This window comes from Canis lupus, chromosome 38 (assembly GCF_011100685.1).
Source record: "Canis lupus familiaris isolate Mischka breed German Shepherd chromosome 38, alternate assembly UU_Cfam_GSD_1.0, whole genome shotgun sequence".
Lineage (NCBI taxonomy): Eukaryota > Metazoa > Chordata > Mammalia > Carnivora > Canidae > Canis > Canis lupus.
The window spans coordinates 2653640-2675917 of NC_049259.1; the positions used below are offsets into that span (position 1 = coordinate 2653640).

General features: G+C 43.7%; 1 protein-coding gene across 2 annotated transcripts; it reads right to left on the reverse strand.

Annotated features, from left to right (window-relative positions):
* Positions 1-97: 97 nt before the first annotated feature.
* On the reverse strand, positions 98-22268 carry ELK4 (ETS transcription factor ELK4). 2 transcript variants are annotated; one of them, XM_038586038.1, is made up of 5 exons: positions 22132-22268; positions 13976-14191; positions 11798-12670; positions 10341-10457; positions 98-8379 (listed from the first exon to the last, which is right to left on the reverse strand). In XM_038586038.1, the coding sequence occupies exons 2-5, from the start codon at positions 14180-14182 to the stop codon at positions 8281-8283; spliced, it is 1296 nt and encodes a 431-aa protein (XP_038441966.1). In that variant the 5' UTR covers positions 14183-14191; positions 22132-22268; the 3' UTR covers positions 98-8280. The 2 variants fall into 2 exon arrangements, with proteins under 2 accessions (XP_038441966.1, XP_038441965.1); XM_038586037.1 differs by lacking the exon at positions 22132-22268 and adding an exon at positions 21380-21523.
* Positions 22269-22278: the final 10 nt, after the last annotated feature.

A 22278-nucleotide genomic window follows, 5' to 3' on the forward strand; every position in this document is an offset into this window, starting at 1 on the left:
TCAACTTTTACCTTACATTTATCTATTTAGCACGGATGAACACAGAATCCACAGAGGCCACCTCAATGGATGTGAGAAGAATAATCAATTCCAAAAGTCATTTTGTTAAAAATATTTATTTAAAAAAATACAATTGTTGTCCATATCTAGTTGCACATATATCTATTAACATATCTATAGAGTTTTGGACTTCAGTAAATTTGCTACAGTGCTTTCTTAAAGCTGGCTTGCCATTATACAAAGCAAATTCCTCTGTCAGTTTCTGCATAAAAATAGTTGTTTTTAACATATCATCTTTCTAAAAAGACGCACATCACCAATACAGAATTTAACAAAATTTTTGCATAAAACTTGAAGGGATACAAAAAACTATCACCTGATTGGTCATCAGAGCAACCCCTCACTATATCTGGAGATGCACTGAGTATTAGCTACACTTTTCTCTTTTAAAAGCAGCATATCACAAAGCCCTCAAAGTGCTAGCACATCCTCCTCCTCACCTCCCTATGCTCTGTGTGAAGGTTCTCGGCTGCATTCAAACAGAATCCGAGACTCTGGCTATAGTCAATCCTAATGGACCTTAAAACAGCACCCCTTTGTTCCCCGGATAGGCTAGGTCAGACGGCTGAGCTAGAAGACACAGCAGCTTCCCTCTGGCTGCAACACCAATCAGTACGATTTTAATAAATGTTAGCAGCTACCATCATTTTAGTTGTGGTTTTGGGAAAAAGAAGAAAAAAAGTGATTTTAATACTTTGAAGGTCTCCTTAATGTAAATTACACTGAAACTAAGACAGGTTATTAGTGACACGTTACCTGTCCTTCATTCCTTTGGGCAAGTGTGCATCTGCATTACACAGAAGCGTTCCACATACACAGGACCGGTGGATACTGGACATTGTGAGAGATAGAGTTCAACAAACAAGGGGAAAAATAAACAATGAAGGAACCGTCTTCTCAGTCAGGTTGATATAGGCTGGAGGAAAACACCCTGACAAGATCTTATTACCATATACCCTGAACTAAGACACAGACATAAAAGAATACTCATCTCTGGTGTTAATGCCACAGCGGACTATGCTTTTCTTCTGCATCAGACACGGGGTGGATGAAAACCAAATGTTTACTATTTAATAACATTCAACTTTCAAGTGATAGCCACACCTGAAGATCCAGTAGGGCTCATAGAAAATTATTGGTTTGTTCTTCAAGATGCAAATTTATGCTTTTTTTTTTAAGCCAACTAGATTATCTGCTTTTTTATTTTTAAGCCAACTAGATTATCTGGTCAATTAAGTGTAAAATTCTAATTTTAGTCAAAAATTGTATTCACCTCAAACCAAAGCTACCAGTAGCAGAATGACTGGACTGTTTCATATTTAGTCTTCCCTACCCACAGAGGTCAGTGAAACTACATGAAGGCAAAAGTGCAGAAACCGGTATGACTGTGATTAGGAAAATCAAATGGCCAGACCAAATAAATAGGCCGCGAGTGATCAAAAAATGTAATTGTATTAATTTCTATCTTTACATATATGCGCATCAGTTAATTTCACTAATTGTGAACAGGGAAGTTCATAACACATTGCTACTTCTCACATAAGCACTGAATGTAATGTACATATAAAGGCCTTGGTAATACTGCCCTTGAAACCAGAAAGTATGACATGTCTTAGAAGGGACCATGTCCCTGGCCTAACAGACAATAAGCAACAAGGAGTAAACAGAAAAGAAACAGAAAAGTGGAGAGTTTACAAAGCTAAGTGTACTCCATTCAACTGCAAACCATTTAAAAAGCCATACATTTCTACAAAGCACAGTATTCAAAGCTTGTAAATGATTTTTAAACATCCTAGCCAATAGAGCACACCTTACAGAGAGCCTGAAACAATGGCTCATTAGGTAATCCATTTATCTCTTCTCCAAAGAGTCTTAATTCCAGAAAACATAAACGAGAAATAAACATTACTTCTCTGACCCTCAATAGCCTTAGGTCAAAATTAAACAAAATAATCATTAAGTGCTTCCAGTTATTAATAACAAAACAGTGCTAATAATGGTGCCCCCCAAAAGTGCCAAGTGATTTAATACCAGTCTGTGGCATTCCCACCCCTGAACTCTATTCTAGGCATACTTGAGTGATTCTACTGGCTAGAACTCTGGCCCGGCCACAGGGCACAATCACCCCTGTCCAGAAGATCCCAGGCCTGTCCTAGCACGGCTCATAATCCTTAAGAGGGACAAGAGTCAGAATGGGCCCTTATGAGATGGGAAACAAGGCAAAGCTGAGAAGATTCTGAGGTTTCTGCTAATGCTTCTTATGTACAATTTAGAAGGATAAACTAGGCTACAGTGCCAGAACTCCCCCACCATTTCATCAATTCACGGCCAAATCTGTACTTTAGAAATACTACTCTTAGTATAAAACTCTGTCTCTGAAAGTTAGACCTCAACATAATGAGGATTTTACACAAAAGTGCAAGTGTAGAAATGTTAGGAAATGAACTCCTCACTTGCGCAGGGATGTATGTATGGGAGAGCAAGTCAACACGGCTTTGTTCAAGCACGTGTCATGTGCAGCCTTCTAGTTCTAAAATGGTGGCAAGCAACTTAGTCTTTCAGGTTTATGCTTCCAGGGATTTAAAAAAATGAAATGTGCAAGGCATTAATTTTTTAAAAGTGGCAACTGCAAAGTGCGGCCAATTTTTTTTTTTAAGTTTTAGTATCAAATAGTCTATGAGCCATCCTAGAGGATGAAAACTGTATGTTCCCTCTGAAAGATCTATTTACACACACACACTCACACACATGCACACACTCAGTACATCAGCATAGCCACACATATACAGGTACTCAGCTGATACACCAGAATGACTTGGAAGGTAATGCTCTAGTCTCCCAATTACATACTTAAAATTTTAAACCTTACAAAACTTTCTGATGTGTATTATACTAAAAAAAAAAAAAAAAAAAAAACAGAGTTCAAGAGTCTTACTATGTTTGGTTGTATCCCTCATGAGTTTTGTTAGGCGATTCATTTAAAATGATGTTAACAAAGGCTTGAATGTCCTGGTTTCTGCAGAAAGCCTGAAAGCCAACACTTCCCCACTCACACAAGCCACTCCGGGCTTCCAGCTTTCAGGATAAATGGCAGTATCCCAGCGACTGCCATTTTCTGGCAGGCTCTCTATCTATCACAATTTTTTTTTTTTTTTTTTTTTCAGAAAAGCCTGAAGAAACTGGCAGCTTCAAATGGAACATTTAAACCACATCAACAACTCACCTTTCAGACTGCTCTGTTTACAGGTCAAAACATGACTTTTGTGCTAACAGGTTCCACCAAGTACGAGAAATGAAATCAAACCGCCTTCTTTTCTTGCTTAATACACTACCGCCCACAAGAATTCTAGATTCTAAGATTAAAACTTAAACTTCAGTAAGCAGAATTCTGATGACCTAAGAGGAATAACAGGGCACCTTGTTTCAGGTTATGCCTGCAGCATTAAAAACAGTAACAATTATTTTTTGACCCCAAACCAAGAAGATAATTAGTAAAATGTTTTCCATAGAGCCCATTCTCTGGTCAGGGTACCTGCTAAAGAAAGATAATTAATGTTGACCTCCATTTCCCTACTGTGGGGCGAACAATTAACTTCTAAGCTCCACTTAGAAATAACATGTTCTATCATTCCCTCAGATAACATGGTGACTAGTGTTTTTCACTTTCCCATTGGTTTGGTGATTCATTCAGAGCTCCACGTTTCTGCACCGAGATACCTGCACTTGTCTCCACACTGGTCTACACACCTGAGAGCGGCACCTGAGCACAATTCTAGATTTCTGGCATGGATAACTAAAATACATACAAGTAAGTGAAGTGGTAAGTAGCACTGACCCACCAAGGAAAGTATTTCTTCAGATGCTGAAATGTTCCAACAAATAAAAAATCAAAACTTATAAATACAGCAAGAAAACAAAGGTGGTTATATATTTTAGGATAAAGCAACTTAATTCAGAATTTGTTGGTAAAATATAACATTAATAAGGCCAAAAGAAGTTTATAAGCAGAGTAGCAAAATAAAAGTCAATTATAGGGTCATACCTAATTCGGAGAGAAAAGAGACAGTAGGCTGTCAAAAATAATATGCACAAACCTCTGGCAAACATTTGGGTAATGGGAAAAAGAATTAATAGGGACGCCTGGGTGGCTCAGTGGTTGAGCATCTGCCTTTGGCTCAGGGTGTGATCCCAGGTCCAGGGATCAAGTTCCACATCGGGTTCCCTGTGAGGAGTCTGCTTCTCCCTCTGCCTGGGTCCTGCCTCTGTGTGTCTCTCATGAATAAATAAATAAAATCTTTTTTTTTTTTTAAATATAGAATTTCAGGAAGTTGAAGACAACCTTTCCTGAAAATTTCCAAACTGAACTTCTAGAGATTTTACATGAAAATCAGATCAAACATGTAAAGGAATTTTCTAAATGTTATAACAAAAGCATCCACATTTTGTTTTCAAGATCAGACCATAAACAGTATCCTGAGTCAGTGGTCTTTAAGGTAGAGAGGCCATGCTGCCAGAGGGTGCACAAGACAGTGCCCTGGGCCAAGAAGAAAAGACAGAACTTCCAGTCAAGATTTCCTTTTTATATCATTCTTAATTCCTATTTCTGTGTATGTCTTATAATGTATGAAGGACTTTCACACATGGTTTACAACTTAATTTATACATGTATGATTTTACAATAGGAAACTGGTGCTGAAAAACTTCTGAGTAAGGTGTGTGTTCAGAAAGGCTGGAGACTGCTTTTCTAAAATGCCAGTGGGTGCTTCCAGGTGCTTATGCTCCCTAGGAACACACAACATTGCCTTTAGAACTTCATAGTCCTGACACACATTCTGAGATCAGAATGAAACAAGGTTATTAAGGCCAGACCTCACAAATGCCAGCTACGAATGGGCCTGCAGGGGTACTACCAACAGCCTGCTGTGGCGGCCACTGCCTCCCAAACCTCTGATGTCCTTTCCCCTCCAAGCCTGAGTGACACACAGTATGAAGAAAACTAGAAATTGTGCCAGGTGAATAGATTCAACAGACTTGACTTTTTGGTTTGTTTTTTTCAGACTTGACTTTTTGGATCTCTAATACAGTGTGTATATTATCAAGGAATTCTTCCAGTTAATAAAAATCCAGTACCCTTTCACCATATATACATATGTTTATGTATACACAGGCTCATGGGCTTACTTTTCCCATCAAAATCTGAAGAAAAAATTTATACTCATATTTTAGCCATCAAAATGTGGAAAAATTAAAACTATATTTTAACCCCCAAAGCTTATGTTGACTTTTTAAGGATTTATGGATTATTCCCCTATGGATGTGTTTTTTTTTTTTAATTAATGGAAGTTTCTACCTTTGTTAGAACACACAAAATACACCATGAGGAGTATCACATCACAAAAGCACTGACAAACCATTAAAAAAAAATTACTGAGGCTAGACATGTGATTTTAATTTTGTATCTTAAAAAATCAGCATATGAACAAGAAAAAAATTATTTTAGAAATTATGTGAAGATCCACCCTAGGATGGAAGAATGTGGCAGCTGCCGGCTGAGTGTGCGGCCCTGTGTTCGTTCCTTCTCAACTCTAAGGAAGTGGCTTATAATCAGGTGCGGTGGGAGGGTTGGTCATTTACATCATGGAAATCAGCAAATCCTACAATTTGAGGACTTTTTTTTTTCCCCTTCAGAGAGCCTGGTTGTTAAACATTCCCCAACATACAAACAAGTAGATATGAGCCAGAGCAGATGAAAAACTAAGACAATCACAGATGTCTCAAAAACTCATTCAACCGCTCCCTTACCTTAACTTAGATTGCTTTTACCCACCAGCAGTCATCCTGGCAAAGTGATTCGTGATAGATAACAGCTAATAGCAAACAGAAGTCTCCAGTGAATATTGATCTTAAGTGGTATGTCACCTTTTGATGCTAAGAACAACTCTGGATGTTCCAAAAACATGAAGCTGAGACTTTTCCAGGAAAGAGGTAGTTTACAAACAGAACGGTCTGCCTCATACACTTGAGCTAAGGTTGTAAACTTTCATTTAAAAAAGTAAATACATACACACACACACACACACAGAGCACACGTCTCAATGTCAATTGATCTCGAAGAGAAAGCAGATCATCAATATCCTGAAGCCCACACCTCTTGGAGGCTTCCAGGGTAGGTTTACAGACAGAGGACTCGGTAACACTGGTTCCTAGGAAGTTGCCAGTACTGAGTTTTAATGGTGTCCTTGGTCCCTAGGCACCTGTGCTGAGACAGTTAATCTTCAAAGATATTGTCTATGAAAACAACCAATGGCTTTGCTCCTTTACTTCAAAAAGATAAAATACTTTTGTGCTTTCAAAATTTTAAATATCTAGTTAAATCAAGCCATCGATACTTACATTTGAAGTACAAAATATTCATTAACCTAATAAAACTATCCCAAAATGCTGCTGAGAGGTCTGATTTCAAACAAGCATGCGAAGTAAATGACACAGTGTGGGAGACAAGGGCCATCATCCGTTCCCCATCACTATGGAACACTGCCCTCATCACTGCTACTGCGCACCTCAACAACAGATTTCTCAGCTGATAACCACAAATGAACCGTTAACAGGTCTCCAACACTACAAACATAAAGACAGCTCCCTGAATATTGTTCCTCCAAGGCTACTAACCTAGCATGGATGTCTCATGCTACAGCTTCTCTACACTGTACAGAAACATACTTAAAGTGAGTATTCTACATCTAAAAGAAGCTGGTTTGTCTCGGTGTCATTTTGAGCCCTCAGATCCTTACTCCTTCATTCCATTTAGTTTATGTGACTTGATTATAGAAATGTTTCTAGAGTTAAAAGGTAAGATAAATGGGCAGTGTTGTGGTGGTGGTATATAATCTAATCCTAGACTCTAAAAACCAAGTTTTTCAGAAGATTCCACTGTGACGTTGCTATCAATCACAAATCCGTCGGTATCTACCACTGATTACCATATGATAATATTTTATAAACGTGATGAAGAGATGAAGGCCTACATTTCTCACTACTGATGTGAACAATCCAATCCCTGTGTATGAGCACTTCCAAACAAATTCTGTTGCTAATTTAAAAAAAAATTTTTTTTCAAAGAAATAAGCACATCTTTACCTCACCGTAGATTTGGAGGTTTCACTTTGCTTTTCATTTTCCTAATTACATCTTTAAAACAGTCACAACCACTAACAACCTTAAATTTAAAAGAAGGTAAGTATGCGGTGGAAAACAGGGTAAAACGAACAGAAAAGAAAAAGTCTCTTCTAACTGGGAAAGCCCCACATGTTGTTTCAAGTCATTCAGTTGAATGTTTTACTCAGAGATGCCTCCAGACTTCAAAACCAGATTCATCCTAAAAGCTATCACTTACCATGCTGTGTACCATGGGGGTATAATCTAGGCAGTAGCCCAGAGAGCAGACGGCACTTCTGTGCTGGAGATGAGGTCCCCTATTCACTGCTTGTTGCAAACACTGTCTTAAACCCCAGGTTTAAAAAATCTTCCTATGTTGAAACAGACTAGGCTCCATGCTCCATTCACAGGTTCAGACAAGATCACACAGACAGCTAAGAGATCCACCGTGATAAAGGTAAATAAGATGCCTTTTTGTGGAGTTGCTTACCTATGTTACGGTTCACAGCAAAAGAGAATCTAGTAATATTGCTCCAATCTTACTTTGTGTAAATAGGAATGACTCCTTTTCCTTCACTGCTTATACACAGCTCACTTTTCATTATTCCACAGAACACACTTGGTCCTGAAGATATGGCCACTGCATTTAACATTTCTTCAAATAATATGCTCCAAGCAGGACTGTTTTCCTGGCCAAAGGGTCTGAATAAGGCAGAAGGACTAACTTTGTTCTTAACTGCTCTTGCAAAGCATAGCTGGCTGCAAAACCCCACCAAAAATTTCTTTAACATGAAGCTCAAAATACTTAGAAAGGAAGGAAGGAAGGAGTGAAGGTAGGAAGGAAGAGGGAGGTGGAGTTTGGACTCCAATTAAGGCATTTTTATATACAGTCCAACTTGAGTCATATTCAAAGGGAATCTTAAAAAGGCATTTCAATGGGGAATGGCAAAAATCACAATAGTCTATTACTAGCATTGTAGAACTATTAACCGCTCACTTTCAATGTAATCATGTTGAATGTCTCTTTCTTTATTTCTTGGTTCTCTCATTCCGTAAGTGCATAGGTTATGTTTTCTGTAGATCTGGGGAAAATGGGCCAGGGGTGGGTGGTCCATCCAGGCCAGACACAGTGAACGGTCCATGACTGTTCAGTACAGAAGGAAACTGAGAAAGAAAATAAAACACATTATCATCCTATTACTCAACCCCAACTTTCACTTTCTGTCCCTGCGGCAGAACATGAAAGCTGCATGCAATGGCTCATGGTACAAAGGTAGTAACTATTTATCAGGGGAAAATGTGATGTCACAACAAAAACTTTAAAGAAAAAAACTGTCCTACATGTTAAATATTAACTCTCTGGCCTACCTTGATGGAAAGAACAAACCAAACCTTCCCTCAGAGCCTAAGGTATACAGCTTTACGTTTAACTTCACACAAATGTTTAGAAAGTTCATGCACTACAGAGTATAATTCAATTACAAAGCAAATCACAGACTGTCAAAAAGAGGTCCAGAAAGAGATGCCCATTCATTAACTCTATTTATAACTGATGCATAAATGCTCTGCTAGAACAGAACCCCCATCATGTGTTCTAAGATCAATTCTATAGGGAGAGTCCATGCTGAAACTGCATGAGCACTGTGCAGTTTAAGGTCTCAGATCACTCTAGAACTCAATTATCTGTGAGAAGCAAGGAAAAATGTAAAAAATAAACTATGAGACATTCTCAACACTATTCAATAATTCAGAACTTTTCGCAAAAAAAATGTAGAAGTAGAAAGATTTTTAATTTTTTCCTTCATTTTTTTTCCCAAAAGAACAAATAAAAAGTTAAATTGCAAGATATAAGGAAGTCTACCAGTAAGTGAATGAATCAACAAAACAAACTCTACAAGTTCTAAAGTCTAGATGCTTGGGCCAAAACACTGGTTAAAAGCTGTAAGACCTTCCCTATGATCTCGGTTAAAGGGTATACAATATCCTTTTTTAAATACATATTTAAAATGTTGATAAGGGCAGCCCTGGTGGCGCAGCGGTTTAGAGCCGCCTGCAGCCCAGGGTGTGATCCTGGGGACCCAGGATCAAGTCCCATGTCGGGCTCCCTGCATGGAGCCTGCTTCTCCCTCTGTCTGTGTCTCTGCCCCTCTCTCTCTCTGTGTCTCTATGAATAAATAAATAAAATCTTTAAAAATAAATAAATAAATAATACGTAAATAAAATCTTGATAAACATTAATTCTAAATGAGTGAGAAACAGAGTATTTGATATGCCATTCTCAAAAGTTTTCATTTTCAAAAATCCTCATGTAAAATAGACTTATAAAAGAGACTTATATGCACAAATTTTCACACACATATATGTATTTTTTTTTTCAAAAAAGAAAAAGAATTTCTAGCATTTAAAATGACAAAGAAATCAGGTGGTTTCGGGATCCCTGGGTGGCGCAGCGGTTTGGCGCCTGCCTTTGGCCCAGGGCGCGATCCTGGAGACCCGGGATCGAATCCCACATCGGGCTCCCGGTGCATGGAGCCTGCTTCTCCCTCGGCCTGTGTCTCTGCCTCTCTCTCTCTCTCTCTCTGTGACTATCATAAATAAATAAAAATTGAAGAAAAAAAAAAAAAAAGATTTAAAAAAAAAAAAAAAAGAAATCAGGTGGTTTCAAAATCTACTATAGTACTGAACAATTCTTGGTCTAACTGAAATGTATGTAACAGTAAAGAATGAAAAGGAAGCCGGGATCCCTGGGTGGCTCAGTGGTTTGGCACCTGCCTTGGGCTCAGAGCATGATCCTGGGGTCCCAGGATTGAGTCTCACATCGGGCTCCCTGAATGGAGCCTGCTTCTCCCTCTGCCTGTGTCTCTGCCTCTCTCTCTTTCTCTCTCTCTGTTTCTCATGAATAAATAAAATCTTAAAAAAAAAAAAAAAGGGAAAGGAAGCCTTGCTGTGAATATCTTTGGAACCGTCTGCTGACTGGAAAACTAACCAACTAACCCTTGGAAAGCATATTTATTAAACGCAAGTTTTATAATGATTAGACTAAAGAGTGAAGACACACTGCCTTTTGGCCTCTTTCTTCATGTGTCAGGCCCCAACTACAAGAGGCAAACTTAGAGGTGATTTACCTGGAAAAGTGTGTTAGCACCTTGCAGTCTGGCTGGACTCAGGGGAGCAACAGGGCTAAGAGTACTCCAGAAGTGGATGCTGGATAGCAGGGGGCTCGGCGTCAGTAAGATGGGAGTCTGCAATATGCAAAACAAAAATGATCACTAGGTGACTCGCCAGTTTTACATTTCAACCTCATAATAATATATCAATAGCCTTAAACCCAAATACTGTCCTCTTCTCCACTAAGGATCTCTGAAATTTTATCATGAGAAAAGTTCAGAAATTATTTTTACAACCTAAGAAATATAAATGGCAAAATATTTCTAATTTGTGTTTTGTAGGGTCTTTCCCAAATAGAGAAACCAATCTGGTCAAGGGCAGAGAAAGAACTGGTAACTAACTCACAAACACAGTTCTCCTTAGTAATGGGAGGTCTATTTAAATGTTATTGGGGTGAGGGGGAACACCTGAGTGGCTCAGCGGTTGAGCGTCTGGGCGTCTGCCTTCGGCTCAGGGCGTGACCCTGGAGTCCGGTCACTGAGTCCCACATCAGGCTCCCTGCATGGAGCCTGCTTTTCCCTCTGCCTGTGTCTCTGCCTCTTTGGGTCTCTCATGAATAAATAAATAAAGTCTTAAAAAAAAAATGCTACGGGTAGAGCCTACATGGCTCAGTCAATTAAGCATCCGACTCTTGATTTCAGCTCAGGTCATGACCTCAGGGTCCTGGGATCGAGCTCCATGCTGGACTCTGTGCTCAGCACTTTGGACTCTGCTCACTTTTTAAAAAGGGAGTGCACACCTTAGTTGGCTCAGTCAGTTAAGCGCCTGCCTTCAACTTGGGTCATGATCCTGGGGGGGCCTGGAATCAAGCCCTGCATCCCCTGCATCAGGCTCTCTGCTTGCATCAGGCTCTCTGCTTAGCAGGGAACCCGCTTCTCCCTCTTCCTCTGCCTGCTGCTCCCTCTGCTTTTGCTCTCTCTCTGTCAAATAAATAAAATCTTAAAAAAAAAAAAAAAAGATTCCCTTCCCACCCCTTCTCCCCCTCTCTTATATAAATAAATAAATAAATATTATAGGAGATGAGTAAGTTAAGAAATAACTAATATAACTCTACAAACTTGTTACTCAACATCACACCAGGAGGTTTTCTTAGGTTCTTGGGATTGTTTTCTAGCTTTTGATGTTATCACTATTTTTTTATAAGATACCATTGAGTTTTATAAGACCAAAAAGAGAGAGAGAATAGTTGGCTTTAGGAGGAAGTTGAAAAATATTTATTTGCTTGTAGAGACAACAGATTCTTCTACGATGCTACTCCAAACCTCTCACTGATTACGCAGGGAACTGGGTCACAGCCCACTTTTCTAAGACAGACCCAGGTAACAGCATGAGAACGTGAGGTTATAAATTCTGCATGTTTTAAAAGGTGAGTCAATGCAAACATCGGTGGCACTAAAAAGAAAGAGTCAGTTACCTGTGAGAAAAGCGCTGGTGTAAGAGAAGCTGTGGGGAGAGAGGGGCTCAGTATTCCCAGTGGACTTGGGTCACTACCGGTGATCACGAGGATGGGCGCCAGCTCTAACCCTTTGGGTTTCTTGGATCTTGAAGAATTGCTTGTTTTGTCCTTTTCCAGCAAGGCCGCATCCTGGTCTTTAGGCTCTAGTGACAAATTCTCTGGAAGCTCCATGGGCTGCGAAGCCACGGAATCGATGTCCGTGTCAACCTCGGGATTAGGACTCAGCGGCGGCGTGGGGGTCCTGGGGGGCTCCGGCACAGAGGGGGAAGCGGAGGAAATGGGGGGGGCGGCGAACGCGGCGGTGACACTGGCTGCAGAGGCCGGGGCTTCCAGGGAAGGCAGTTTGGGGGAAGCCAAAGTCTCCAATGCCTGGAGGGTTTCTTCTGAAGATGGAGAGATGCTGGGGCCGAGGGACGTGGCGGCAGCAAGAGGTTCACCCGGCAGCTTTTTGGAAGGGGTCGTTACGAATCTGATGACAGACGGAGTTGGCTCCGGAGGCGGCTTCTTCTCTGCCAGCTTCTCAGCTGGACTCTCAATCTTTATGGGTTTGAAAAGCTTCTTGTTGGAGGAGTTCAAAGAGTTGAGAGTGAAGGAAGAATACAAGCCGGAGTGTATATAGTCGTTGCGGCTGGAGGCCCTGGCGCCGGGCTGGGGGGGCTTCTCCCGGCCCCCACTCTCGGGGTCCCTGGCGCCGCCGCCCACCTCGCCGCAGCTCAGGGCTTCGCAGTCTCCCTCAGCCCGGCCCACGGTCAGGGGGTCCATTTTCAAAATCTCTGGGTACGACACAAACTTGTACACAAACTTCTGACCATTCACTTTTTTAATGATATTCTGTAGATAAACAAAACAAGCACCTTATACCTTCTGGTAAATGTGCCGCCCACAGCTCACAAACAAGCTGACCTAATACGGGGTCTCGGTTTGGCAAGGAGTTCACTTAAGAGCTTCAGAATCACTTCCATTTATCTAGCCAGACCAAACCCAGGTCCTAGCGCCCTGGAGCATAAGCTGAGAACATTTAACTGTCTCACAAGTAGCTGAAATGATGTTGTGTAAGACAAATTTCAATAGCCTAACTCGCCCAATCACATTATCTGTAGTAAGTCAAAAATCACCGAATTGCGATCTCAAACAATTCCAAAGGTACCAGCCATGCACATCCTGGGTAAGCACAAAGGAAGAGAATATTACTTCTGCTTGGGCTTCTACTTCCTCCCGGAGTTCCAGCTGTTTCTTACTTCACACCACACCCCCCACCCCCCCACCCCCATTCTGGAAAGCTGGTAAAGGTTAAAGAAATTAAGATCTCAGCTTCTCATTCTATCCATTTGAACCATTACTTTCACCTCAGAGCCCAAGAACATATCCAAAATAATAAGAAATTAAACAAAAAATAAATTTGAACCAAGCAATCAAATCTGTGTACTAACAGCTATTCTTCGAAGTATTAATTTGGGGGCGCCTGGGTTGCTCAGTGGTTGAGCACCTGACTTTGGCTCAGGTCATGATCCCGAGGTCCTGGGATAGAGTCCTACACTGGGCTCCCCACAGGGAGCCTGCTTCTCCCTCTGCCTGTGTCTCTGCCTCTCTTTGTGTCTCTCATGAATGAATGAATGAAATCTTTAAAAATAAGAATAATAATAATAAAGTATTAATTTGTGTTCTCTGGGTTAACCTCAAAAGTAAAAATTAAGTAAAGCCAAAAAACAAGCATACATGTGACAATTTTTAAATTATGATAGACACAAGAATGTTTATTTTATCCTCAACAATCTCAAATTTTCTTTTCCTTATTCCAACACTATACTCACTTTTTCTTTAAAGACAACAGCAATTAGGAATTATAAAATAGGATGAGGAGTGGGATTGCAGAAATAGAGCTGGAACAATTTACATGTTTCATCCTAATTCCAAACTGCTGAAGTTATAAAATAAACTAGATCAGAATAAACGAGGACAGTGATCATTTTGCAATGTATACAAATCCCAAATCATTATGCTGTACACCTGAAACTAATATAATGTTATATGTCAACTATGCCTCAATTAAAAAAGGCTTAAAAATAAACCAGAACATTAGTACATCATAACCTCAACAGAAGAGAGAATTCTTGTTTTGAGGTGGATGTGAATTACCTTTACATAATAGTATCTGAGGGCTCGGCTGAGTTTGTCGTAATTCATATTAGGCTTGTTCTTCCGAATCCCCCAGAGACGAGCCACCTCTTCTGCCTGCAAAAGCTTGAACTCCCCATCATTAGAGGTCCAGCTGATCATGTGCTTGTTCTGAGGCTCCTGCAGGAGCTGAAGGAGGAACTGCCACAGGGTGATAGCACTGTCCATAGCAATGAGCTGAAAGAGGCACACAGATAAGACACACAATAATATTAACAGCCAGCACTTATGGAACACCACATGCCAGGCACTGTACTCCAAACAGTATTACTTCTTTTCATTCCCAGACAATCCTACAAAATAGGTAACTGTTGGAGCCTCATTTTGCATTTGAAAAAAACTGATCAGAAAAGAGATAAGCAAGCCACTTGTCTGAGGCTGAGCAAGTAAATGGTGGGGCTGACATTTAAACCCAGGCAATCTGGACCCAGAGTCCAAATCCTTAGGCAAGTCCAGTGCTTAAGAAAAGTCTTGTGGGGAGATAAAGTTAGTTCCATAAGTCACAGGAGCAGTCTGATGATTGCCGATCACCAGAGTACCACTGCTACTGAGTTTTATCTGAAAAGCTCATTGTCCTGTCCCCTGAGACCACCATTTTAGTATTTATTTAAATCAACCAACTTGGTTTATTTGCCAGGAGTATGTGTGTGTCTCACGGTGGCCCGAAGATATAGGGAATAATTTACTTCTGCTCCACTGGCATTTCTCCTCCGAATAGTTTCCGTTCTCATAAATTAATTTACATTTAAATTGGCAGCACTGAAAATTCAGTAAAATGCTCCCTGATTTAATTTACAAGTTCTGTCACCATTCTGCCCACAGGGATTCCATCTGCCTAGATACATTTTTTTTTTTTTTTTTTTTTGAAGGAGGCTCCTCTGCCCAATGTGGGGCTTGAACTCAGGACACTGAGATCAATAGTCGCATGCTCTACCAACTGAGCCAAGCCAGGTGCCCCTAGAGATCCTCCTTTATTTGATGAGTGACCTTTGATTATCAAGACATGAAATGAAAAAATCATTCAATATCTCAGGTTTTAGGCTCTCCCTGTTGAGGCCAGAGTTTCTCAGTTTTGGCTCTATTGATATTTTGGGCCAGAAAATTCTTGGTTCTTGGAAGCTGTCCCGTGTATTTTACTTGCTTTGACCCACCAGATGCCAGTAGCACCTCCTGCCCCATTGTGACAATCAAACACGTCTCTAGACATCGTCAAATGTTCTGGGAGACAAAATCATCCCAGTTGATAACCATTGGTTTAGGGAACAGAGTAGCAAAGAAATGCTCTCACAAAGTTATTTTCCTCATAAAACTTCAAAACCATACCCCATTTATTAGGAAGAATTATTTAGGGCAAAAACTCTGGCCAAACATATATATAAACATCCTAAGAAGCCTATAAATGAACTATACACACACACAAGAGCAAAAAACCCTCCTTTTCTTATCTAGGAATGAGATCTCAATGGACCAGAATAGGACTTGTAAACAAATTAAATCAATTCCATTAAAATACTATAAAAATAGGTAAGTTGGGCTACATCAAAATTTTAAACTTTTCTGCTGTAATAATATCATTAAGTGAGAAGCAATATTTAGAATGGGAGAAAATATTTTCTTTTTTTTTAACACAACATTTATTTATTCATGAGAGACACAGAGAGAGAGAGAGACAGAGACAGAGAGGCAGAGAGGCAGACAGGCAGAGATCAGGCTCCATGCAGGGAGCCCAACGTGGGACTAGATCCCAGGTCTCCAGGATCACGCCCTGGGCCGAAGGCAGGCGCTAAACCTTTGAGCCACTCCGGCTACCCGAGAAAATATTTTCAAATATGGGACTGTCAGAAATACATGAAGGAATTTTTTTAAAGATTTATTTATTGGGACGCCTGGGTAGCTCAGCAGTTAAGTATCTGCCTTCGGCTCAGGACATGATCCAGGTCGTGATCCAGGTGGAGATATCGATTCCTGCATCGGACTCCCTGCAGGGAGCCTGCTTCTCTATCTACGTCTCTGTCTCTCTCTGGGTCTCTTGTGAATGAATAAATAAATAAAATCTTAAAAAAAAAAAAAGATTTATTTATTTGGGGGGGTGGTGAGCCAGGGGAGGGGAAGAGGAAGAAAAATCTTCAAGCAGACTCCCGCACAGGAGTCAATCCCAGGACCCTGAGATCATAACCTGAGCCGAAATCAAGAGCTGGACACACTCAACTGAATGAGCCATCCAGGTGCCCCAAGAATTCTTATAATTAGGGACACCTGGCTGGCTCAGTCAGTGGAACATGGAACTCTTGATCTTAGGGTTATGAGTTCAAGTCCCATGATGGTGTAGAGATTCCTTAAAAATAAAATCTTAAAAATAATTCTTATAATTAGGAAATAAGAATGTACAAAGACATTTCTTCAAAGAAGATACACAAACTGACAATAAGCTCATGAAAAGATACTCAACATTAATTATTAGGGAACTAAAAAGTAAAATCACGTAAAATAGCACTTCACGCTTACTAGGATGGCTATAAACAAAAAGACAGACAGTAGCAACAAGCGTTGGTTAGGATGTAAAGAAAGTGAATCCCTCATGCATTGTTGGTGGGAATATAAAATGGTATAACCACTTTGGAAAACAGTGTGACAGTTCCTCAAAAAGCTAACCAGCATATGAGTTACCATATGAGCCAGCAATTCCACTCCTAGGTATATACCCAAAAGAATTGAAAATACATGTCTACACAGACACCTGTACAGAAATGTTCACAGAAGCATTATTCCATAGTAATATCCAAAAAGTAGAAACTAAATGTCCACCAACCGATGAATGGACAAGCAAAATATGGTATAACTACACAGAATATTCAGCCAGAAATAGGACTAAAATACTGGTACACGCTACACCATGGACAGACCTCAACAACTTTAAGTGAGGGGATCGCTGGGGCTCAGCAGTTTAGCGCCTGCCTTTGGCCCAGGGCCTGATCCTGGAGTCCCTAGATTGAGTCCCGCATCGGGCTCCCTGCATGGGGCCGGCTTCTCCCTCTGCCTGTGTCTCTGCCTCTCTCTCTCTCTCTGTCTCTCATGAATAAATAAGTAAAATCTTAGAAAAAAAAAATTAAGTGAAAAATGCCAGCCACAAAGACCACATATTGTACTTGTTTACATGAAATGTCCAGAACAGACAAATGTATTAGACACATTAGATCAGTGGTTGCTAGGGGCTGGGTAGAGAGAAGAATGGGGAGTGAATGCTTATGGGGTGATGTATATATTCTAAACTTAACATTGCTGTGGTGGAGGAGCACCTGAGTGGCTCAGTAGGTTAAGTGTCTGCTTTTGGCTCAGGTCATGATCCCAGGATTCTGGGATTGAGCTCCATGTTGCGCTGCCTGCTCAATGGAGAGTCTGCTTCTCCCTTTCTCTCTCCCTCTGTCTCTCCCCCTGCTCCTGCTCACTCTCTCTCAATTAAATAAAAAAAAAAAAAAAGACTGTGGTGGTGGCTAGACAACTCTTTGAATATACTAAAACCACTGTATTGTACAACTCAAGTAGATGACTTTTATCATTAAAAACAAACTAACAGGCAGCCGGGGTGGCTCAGCGGTTTAGCGCCCCCTTCAGCCCAGGGTGTGATCCTGGAGACCTGGGATCGAGTCCTGCATCAGGCTCCCTGCGTGGAGCCTGCGTCTCCCTCTGCCTGTGCCTCTCTCTCTCTGTGTCTGTCATGAGTGAATAAATAAAATCTTTAAAATAAATAAATAAGCCAAGTCTCTTTCATCACAGTCATGTACTCCTTTCACCAGGAGAACCACTCCCTAGGTGGATAACTGCAATCACATTACCAGCTGGTTGCAAAAAAAGTATTACAATTAGATACTAAGTGATAATGGCCTACAAATAAGGTGTCACTTTAATACTGCGTAACAGTGCCCACTAATCTTTCCCACAGCCTCACTTAAACTGTGTTAAAAGAATAGTTTTAGGGGTTACCTGGCTGACTCAGTAGCTGGCTACCTGTGACTCTTGGGATTGTGAGTTCAAGCCCCACATTGAGCACAGGGCTTACTTAAATAAAAAGAGTAGTTTTATGTTATGATCCATCAAGTATGGGAAGGGATCCATTTATCTCAATTTACCAGAGACCTTGTCTTCTATTTTTTTTTTTTTTGAGACCTTGTCTTCTAATGATGTCTGTTCATGCCTAGCTCCTTTTCATTACATATATTTTCCATCTAAATGATTATTCTTTTTTGGTCTAAACATGTCAAAACTACTCCCTAGTAAATTTTAGCTTAACCGAAGAAGTGTCTCCCTGTGTCCAGATATCATCTTCATATCAAGAATGCATGGGGGGGGGGGCACCTGGGTGGCTTATTGGTTAAGTGTCCAACTCTTGATCTCAGAATCCTGAGTTTAAGCGCCAAATTGGGCTTCATGCAGGGTATGGAGCCTACTTTAAAAAAAAAAAAAAGCTTACAGAGATCAGGGTATCAGTGTGTGTAAGACAGAGGGAGAAAGAAAAAAGGGGAAACCAAGGAAACCAAGAGGTTGGGGAGAGAGAGAGGGAGGGGAAAAGAGAAAGGACAAATAACTGAAATCTCAAAACGACCACAAATGTGGTACCCGTAATTCCATTTCTTTTTTGGGAAAAATTCCCAAACGTAATCCTAGGGTCTTAATACCTATCATGTAGATAATGCTTGAGTCCCACAGGTTTATAATGGCTAAGGTATACATGTGGAGACAGAAACACGCATCAACATCTCCACAACGAGCACACAAGTGCCACACTGGGCAAAGGGAAGGGTCCCCAAAGAATGTGTGCTCCCATAGGGGTTCAGATTTCACCTTTCAGCTTCTATTTTCCCTTCTGGTTATTAGGGGAGCCTATGGAGTCAAATGCTGGTGAGCTGCTGCCGATACTTCAGGGCAAAACCTAACTGTTGTGGAAAATACTGATGCTTTTTTTGTACTTTACAGTGCCGCTGGGATAGAAGGTTGTTTAGAATCAAAGGGCATTGTGGTTTTGGAATGAAGCACTGGAAAAGAATGTTCTTTTGCAAAAACAAAACAAAACAAAAAAAAAAACACTTCACAGAAAGATATAAAGTGGACATCTTCAATGGGTAGTATAAAGGAATATTTTATTCATTCAATTTTGATATCAGGCCATACTCTGAAAAGTTGGTGAATCTCTGGGTATACAGTCAAGTTGAATCTCTTCCTTTCAGTTCCTAAAAGTGTGCTATTAATACAAAATTCAATCATTTCCTCAGGCATAAAAGAGAATTAAAGAATAAATTCCAGAAAACAACTATTAAAAAGATGATGAATCAAAAAACACAAAAACTTTTATTCTAGCTACTTATTAATAGACCTTTACTTTCCTTCACAGAAAAACTCAAGTTTTCTAAAAGTATGCTTTTAGAAGAACTTTCCAGAAGTGTAATGAGGGAAATATTTAACTGTTGCAAAGAATGCGATTGAAGAGTTAAATGTTGAAAACATAACTGATTCTACCTTAATCCTTCAAAGGTAGATCAGTCCCAGAAGTAAACTGAAAGAAAGTATGTTGAAATAAGCTATTAGGGAAAGGAAGTCTCTAGTAAATGAAACTTTTTCCACCCTAAACATGTTTATAACACACATAGTCCAGTTGCTGTGGTGACCCAGAGCCCAACTATTTTTTCAGAAACAGCAGCTAAGACCAAAATACGAGGTCTCCAGATTCAGTGTGCTGCTTCAATAAGACAAAACCAAATCATGTATCAAGACTGCATTAGTTTTGAATTAAAGTTTTGAATTAAAATTTTTGAATTAAAATCATCTTCGTTTTCGGGGCACCCGGGTGGCTCAGCGGACGAGCCTCTGCCTTCAGCCCAGGGCCTGATCCCAGGGTCCTGGCATCGAGTCCCGCATCTGGCTCGCCGCAGGGAGCCTGCTTCTCCCTCTGCCTGTGTCTCTGCCTCTCCCCCTGTGTCTCTCATGAAAAAACTTTTAAAAACAAAAACAATAAAATCATCAACGTTCTCGGAAAGCGACCAGGAGTCTCTTACCTGTGCAGTACCCTACACTAAGAAAATATTGAAAGTACAGCCACACTGCAGGAAAACTTGAAGACAACATCTCCCCTAAGAGTGTAACAGATTTCACTTATGCAGGTTTTTAAAAAAAGATTTTATTTACTTGACAGAAAGAGCGTCAGAGAGCACAACTGGGGGGCGGGGGGGGGGGAGCAGCAGAGGGAGAGCGAGAGGGAGAAGCAGGCTTCCCGCTGAGCAGGGAGCCCGAGGACCCTGGGATCGAGGGCTGAGCCATCCAGGTGCCCTCACTTTAGCATTTTGATGTTCAAATAAAATCAAAGAGAAGGGAATTCCCGACGGGGAGGCGGCGGGGCGGCGGGAGCGGGGGCTGAATCATACGTTTCGATGAAAGCATCACTAACGGTCCCGACTACGAAAGCACCAAGTCGTCCGCACCGTGGGGTGTGGGGTGGGGGCTGGGGGCTGGGCGCCGGCAGGGGCAAGGGAGGACCCGGCCCGCCGGCGTGACGAGCAGGCGACTCCGGTGCTCGCGGCGACGCCCTGCACCTCGCAAAGCAACAGCCTGGGAAAAAGCCGACCGTGTCTCTTCCGCCCACTCCACCGAGCGGCAACACCGCGCGCGTCCCGCCGAGCCCCGCCACGACGCCGCCCCCCAGGGAGGCTTCCCGGCGGGCCTGCAGGAACCGAGAAGCGACCGGCCCCGCCGCAGCCGTGCAAGGAGCCCCAAGTCCGGAGAGGACGAGAACAAGGGACGAAACTCGACACCGATGAACAGCGCGCGTGGGGAGCGGAAGCAGCTCGGAGACCGCGCGCCCCGCGCAGATCAGAGTCCGGGGAAGAGCCGCGGCCCCCCGCGGCCCCCCGCGACCCCCCGCGGCCTCGGCTAGCACCGAGTTACTCTACTTTCGTTTTCCGACTTCCTGTCGCTACAAAGAAGCAGAATTCGTCGTCCCCCACCCCCCCGCCCCCCGCCAAAGGCCCTGCCACCCCGAGCCCCTCGGGACGTCGCGGGGCGCAAGGAGGGGCGAGGCCGGGCCCGCGCGCTCCGCCGTCCACCTGCGCGCCGCGGAGCCGGGGGGAAGGGGGAGGGGAGGGGGAGGGGAGGGGAGGGGAGGGGAGGGGGCGGGTCCCCGGGGAGCGCGCCCGCCCCGCCCCCGCCCCGCCCCGCCCCGCCCCGCCCCCGCCGCCACGCTCACTTCCTGTTGTGCCGCCTGCTCCCCCCACCCGGCCCGGCCCCAGGCCCCCAGCTCCTCGCGGCGGCGGCGGCGGGGGCGGCGGCGAGAGTCCGCGGGGACGCGGGGTGCACGGGCGCGCGAGGCCGGCCGCTCACCGAGGCCGCGCGCGGGGCTCCCTCTGGGTCTCTGCCTCGAGCGCGATGCTTCTCTCCGCCCGCCGCCTCCTCACGCTGGGACCTCGAGGGCGGCGCGGCGGCCGCTGCGACCCCCGCGGCGGAGCCGGAGAAGGCGGCGGCGGCCCAGCCGAGCCCGCCGGGGGCCCGCAGCCGCCCACATCGCCAGCCGCCGCCGCGCCCGCCGCGGCTCCTCGCGCCCCGCCCTCCCCGCCCCCGCACGCGGCGGCGGCGGCGGCGGCAGCGGCAGCGGCAGCGGCGGCGCGGGTCTTAGGGCCGCTCCCCGCCGGGCGCGCGCTCGGGGCGTTCCTCGCCGGGCCCGGCCTGCCAGTCGCTCCGCGGCCGCCGCCACTCTCAAACCCCCCGGCTACGTCGGGGCCCCTCCCGGCGGCGCAGCCGCCACGCGTCACTTCCGGGGCGGGGCGGGGCGGGGCGGGGCCGCGAGTCGGGGCCTCCGGGGGCGCGCGTGGGCGCGGCGGTACCTGCGGTTCTGCGCTCGGCCGCGGCCCCGGCGCCCAGGCTGCCGTCCGCGGGGCGGGGGCCCGGGACCGCCTCCGTCGGCGCTGAGCCGTCGCCCGAGGGCTTCTGCGTCCTGGGCCAGCAGTCGCGGCTTTTCCGTTGGCTCCTCCGAGCGCCCGCTCCCAGGAGCACCGAACACCTCCCCCCCCCCCCGTGAATACTGTTAAACGGTCCCCGCAGCGCCGTGGCCCGGGGGCCGACGGGCGCAGTCAGACCTGGAATCCGGCCGCGGCTTTGCGCCTCGCCGTCCCGGAGACCTCAGCTTTGTTGACTCCCCAAAAGCTTCATCCTCTGTCAAACGGAGAGAAGCCGGGGGCCCAGCGTTGCGGTGGCAAAGCGGGCCGGGCGCCCGGGTCACCCAG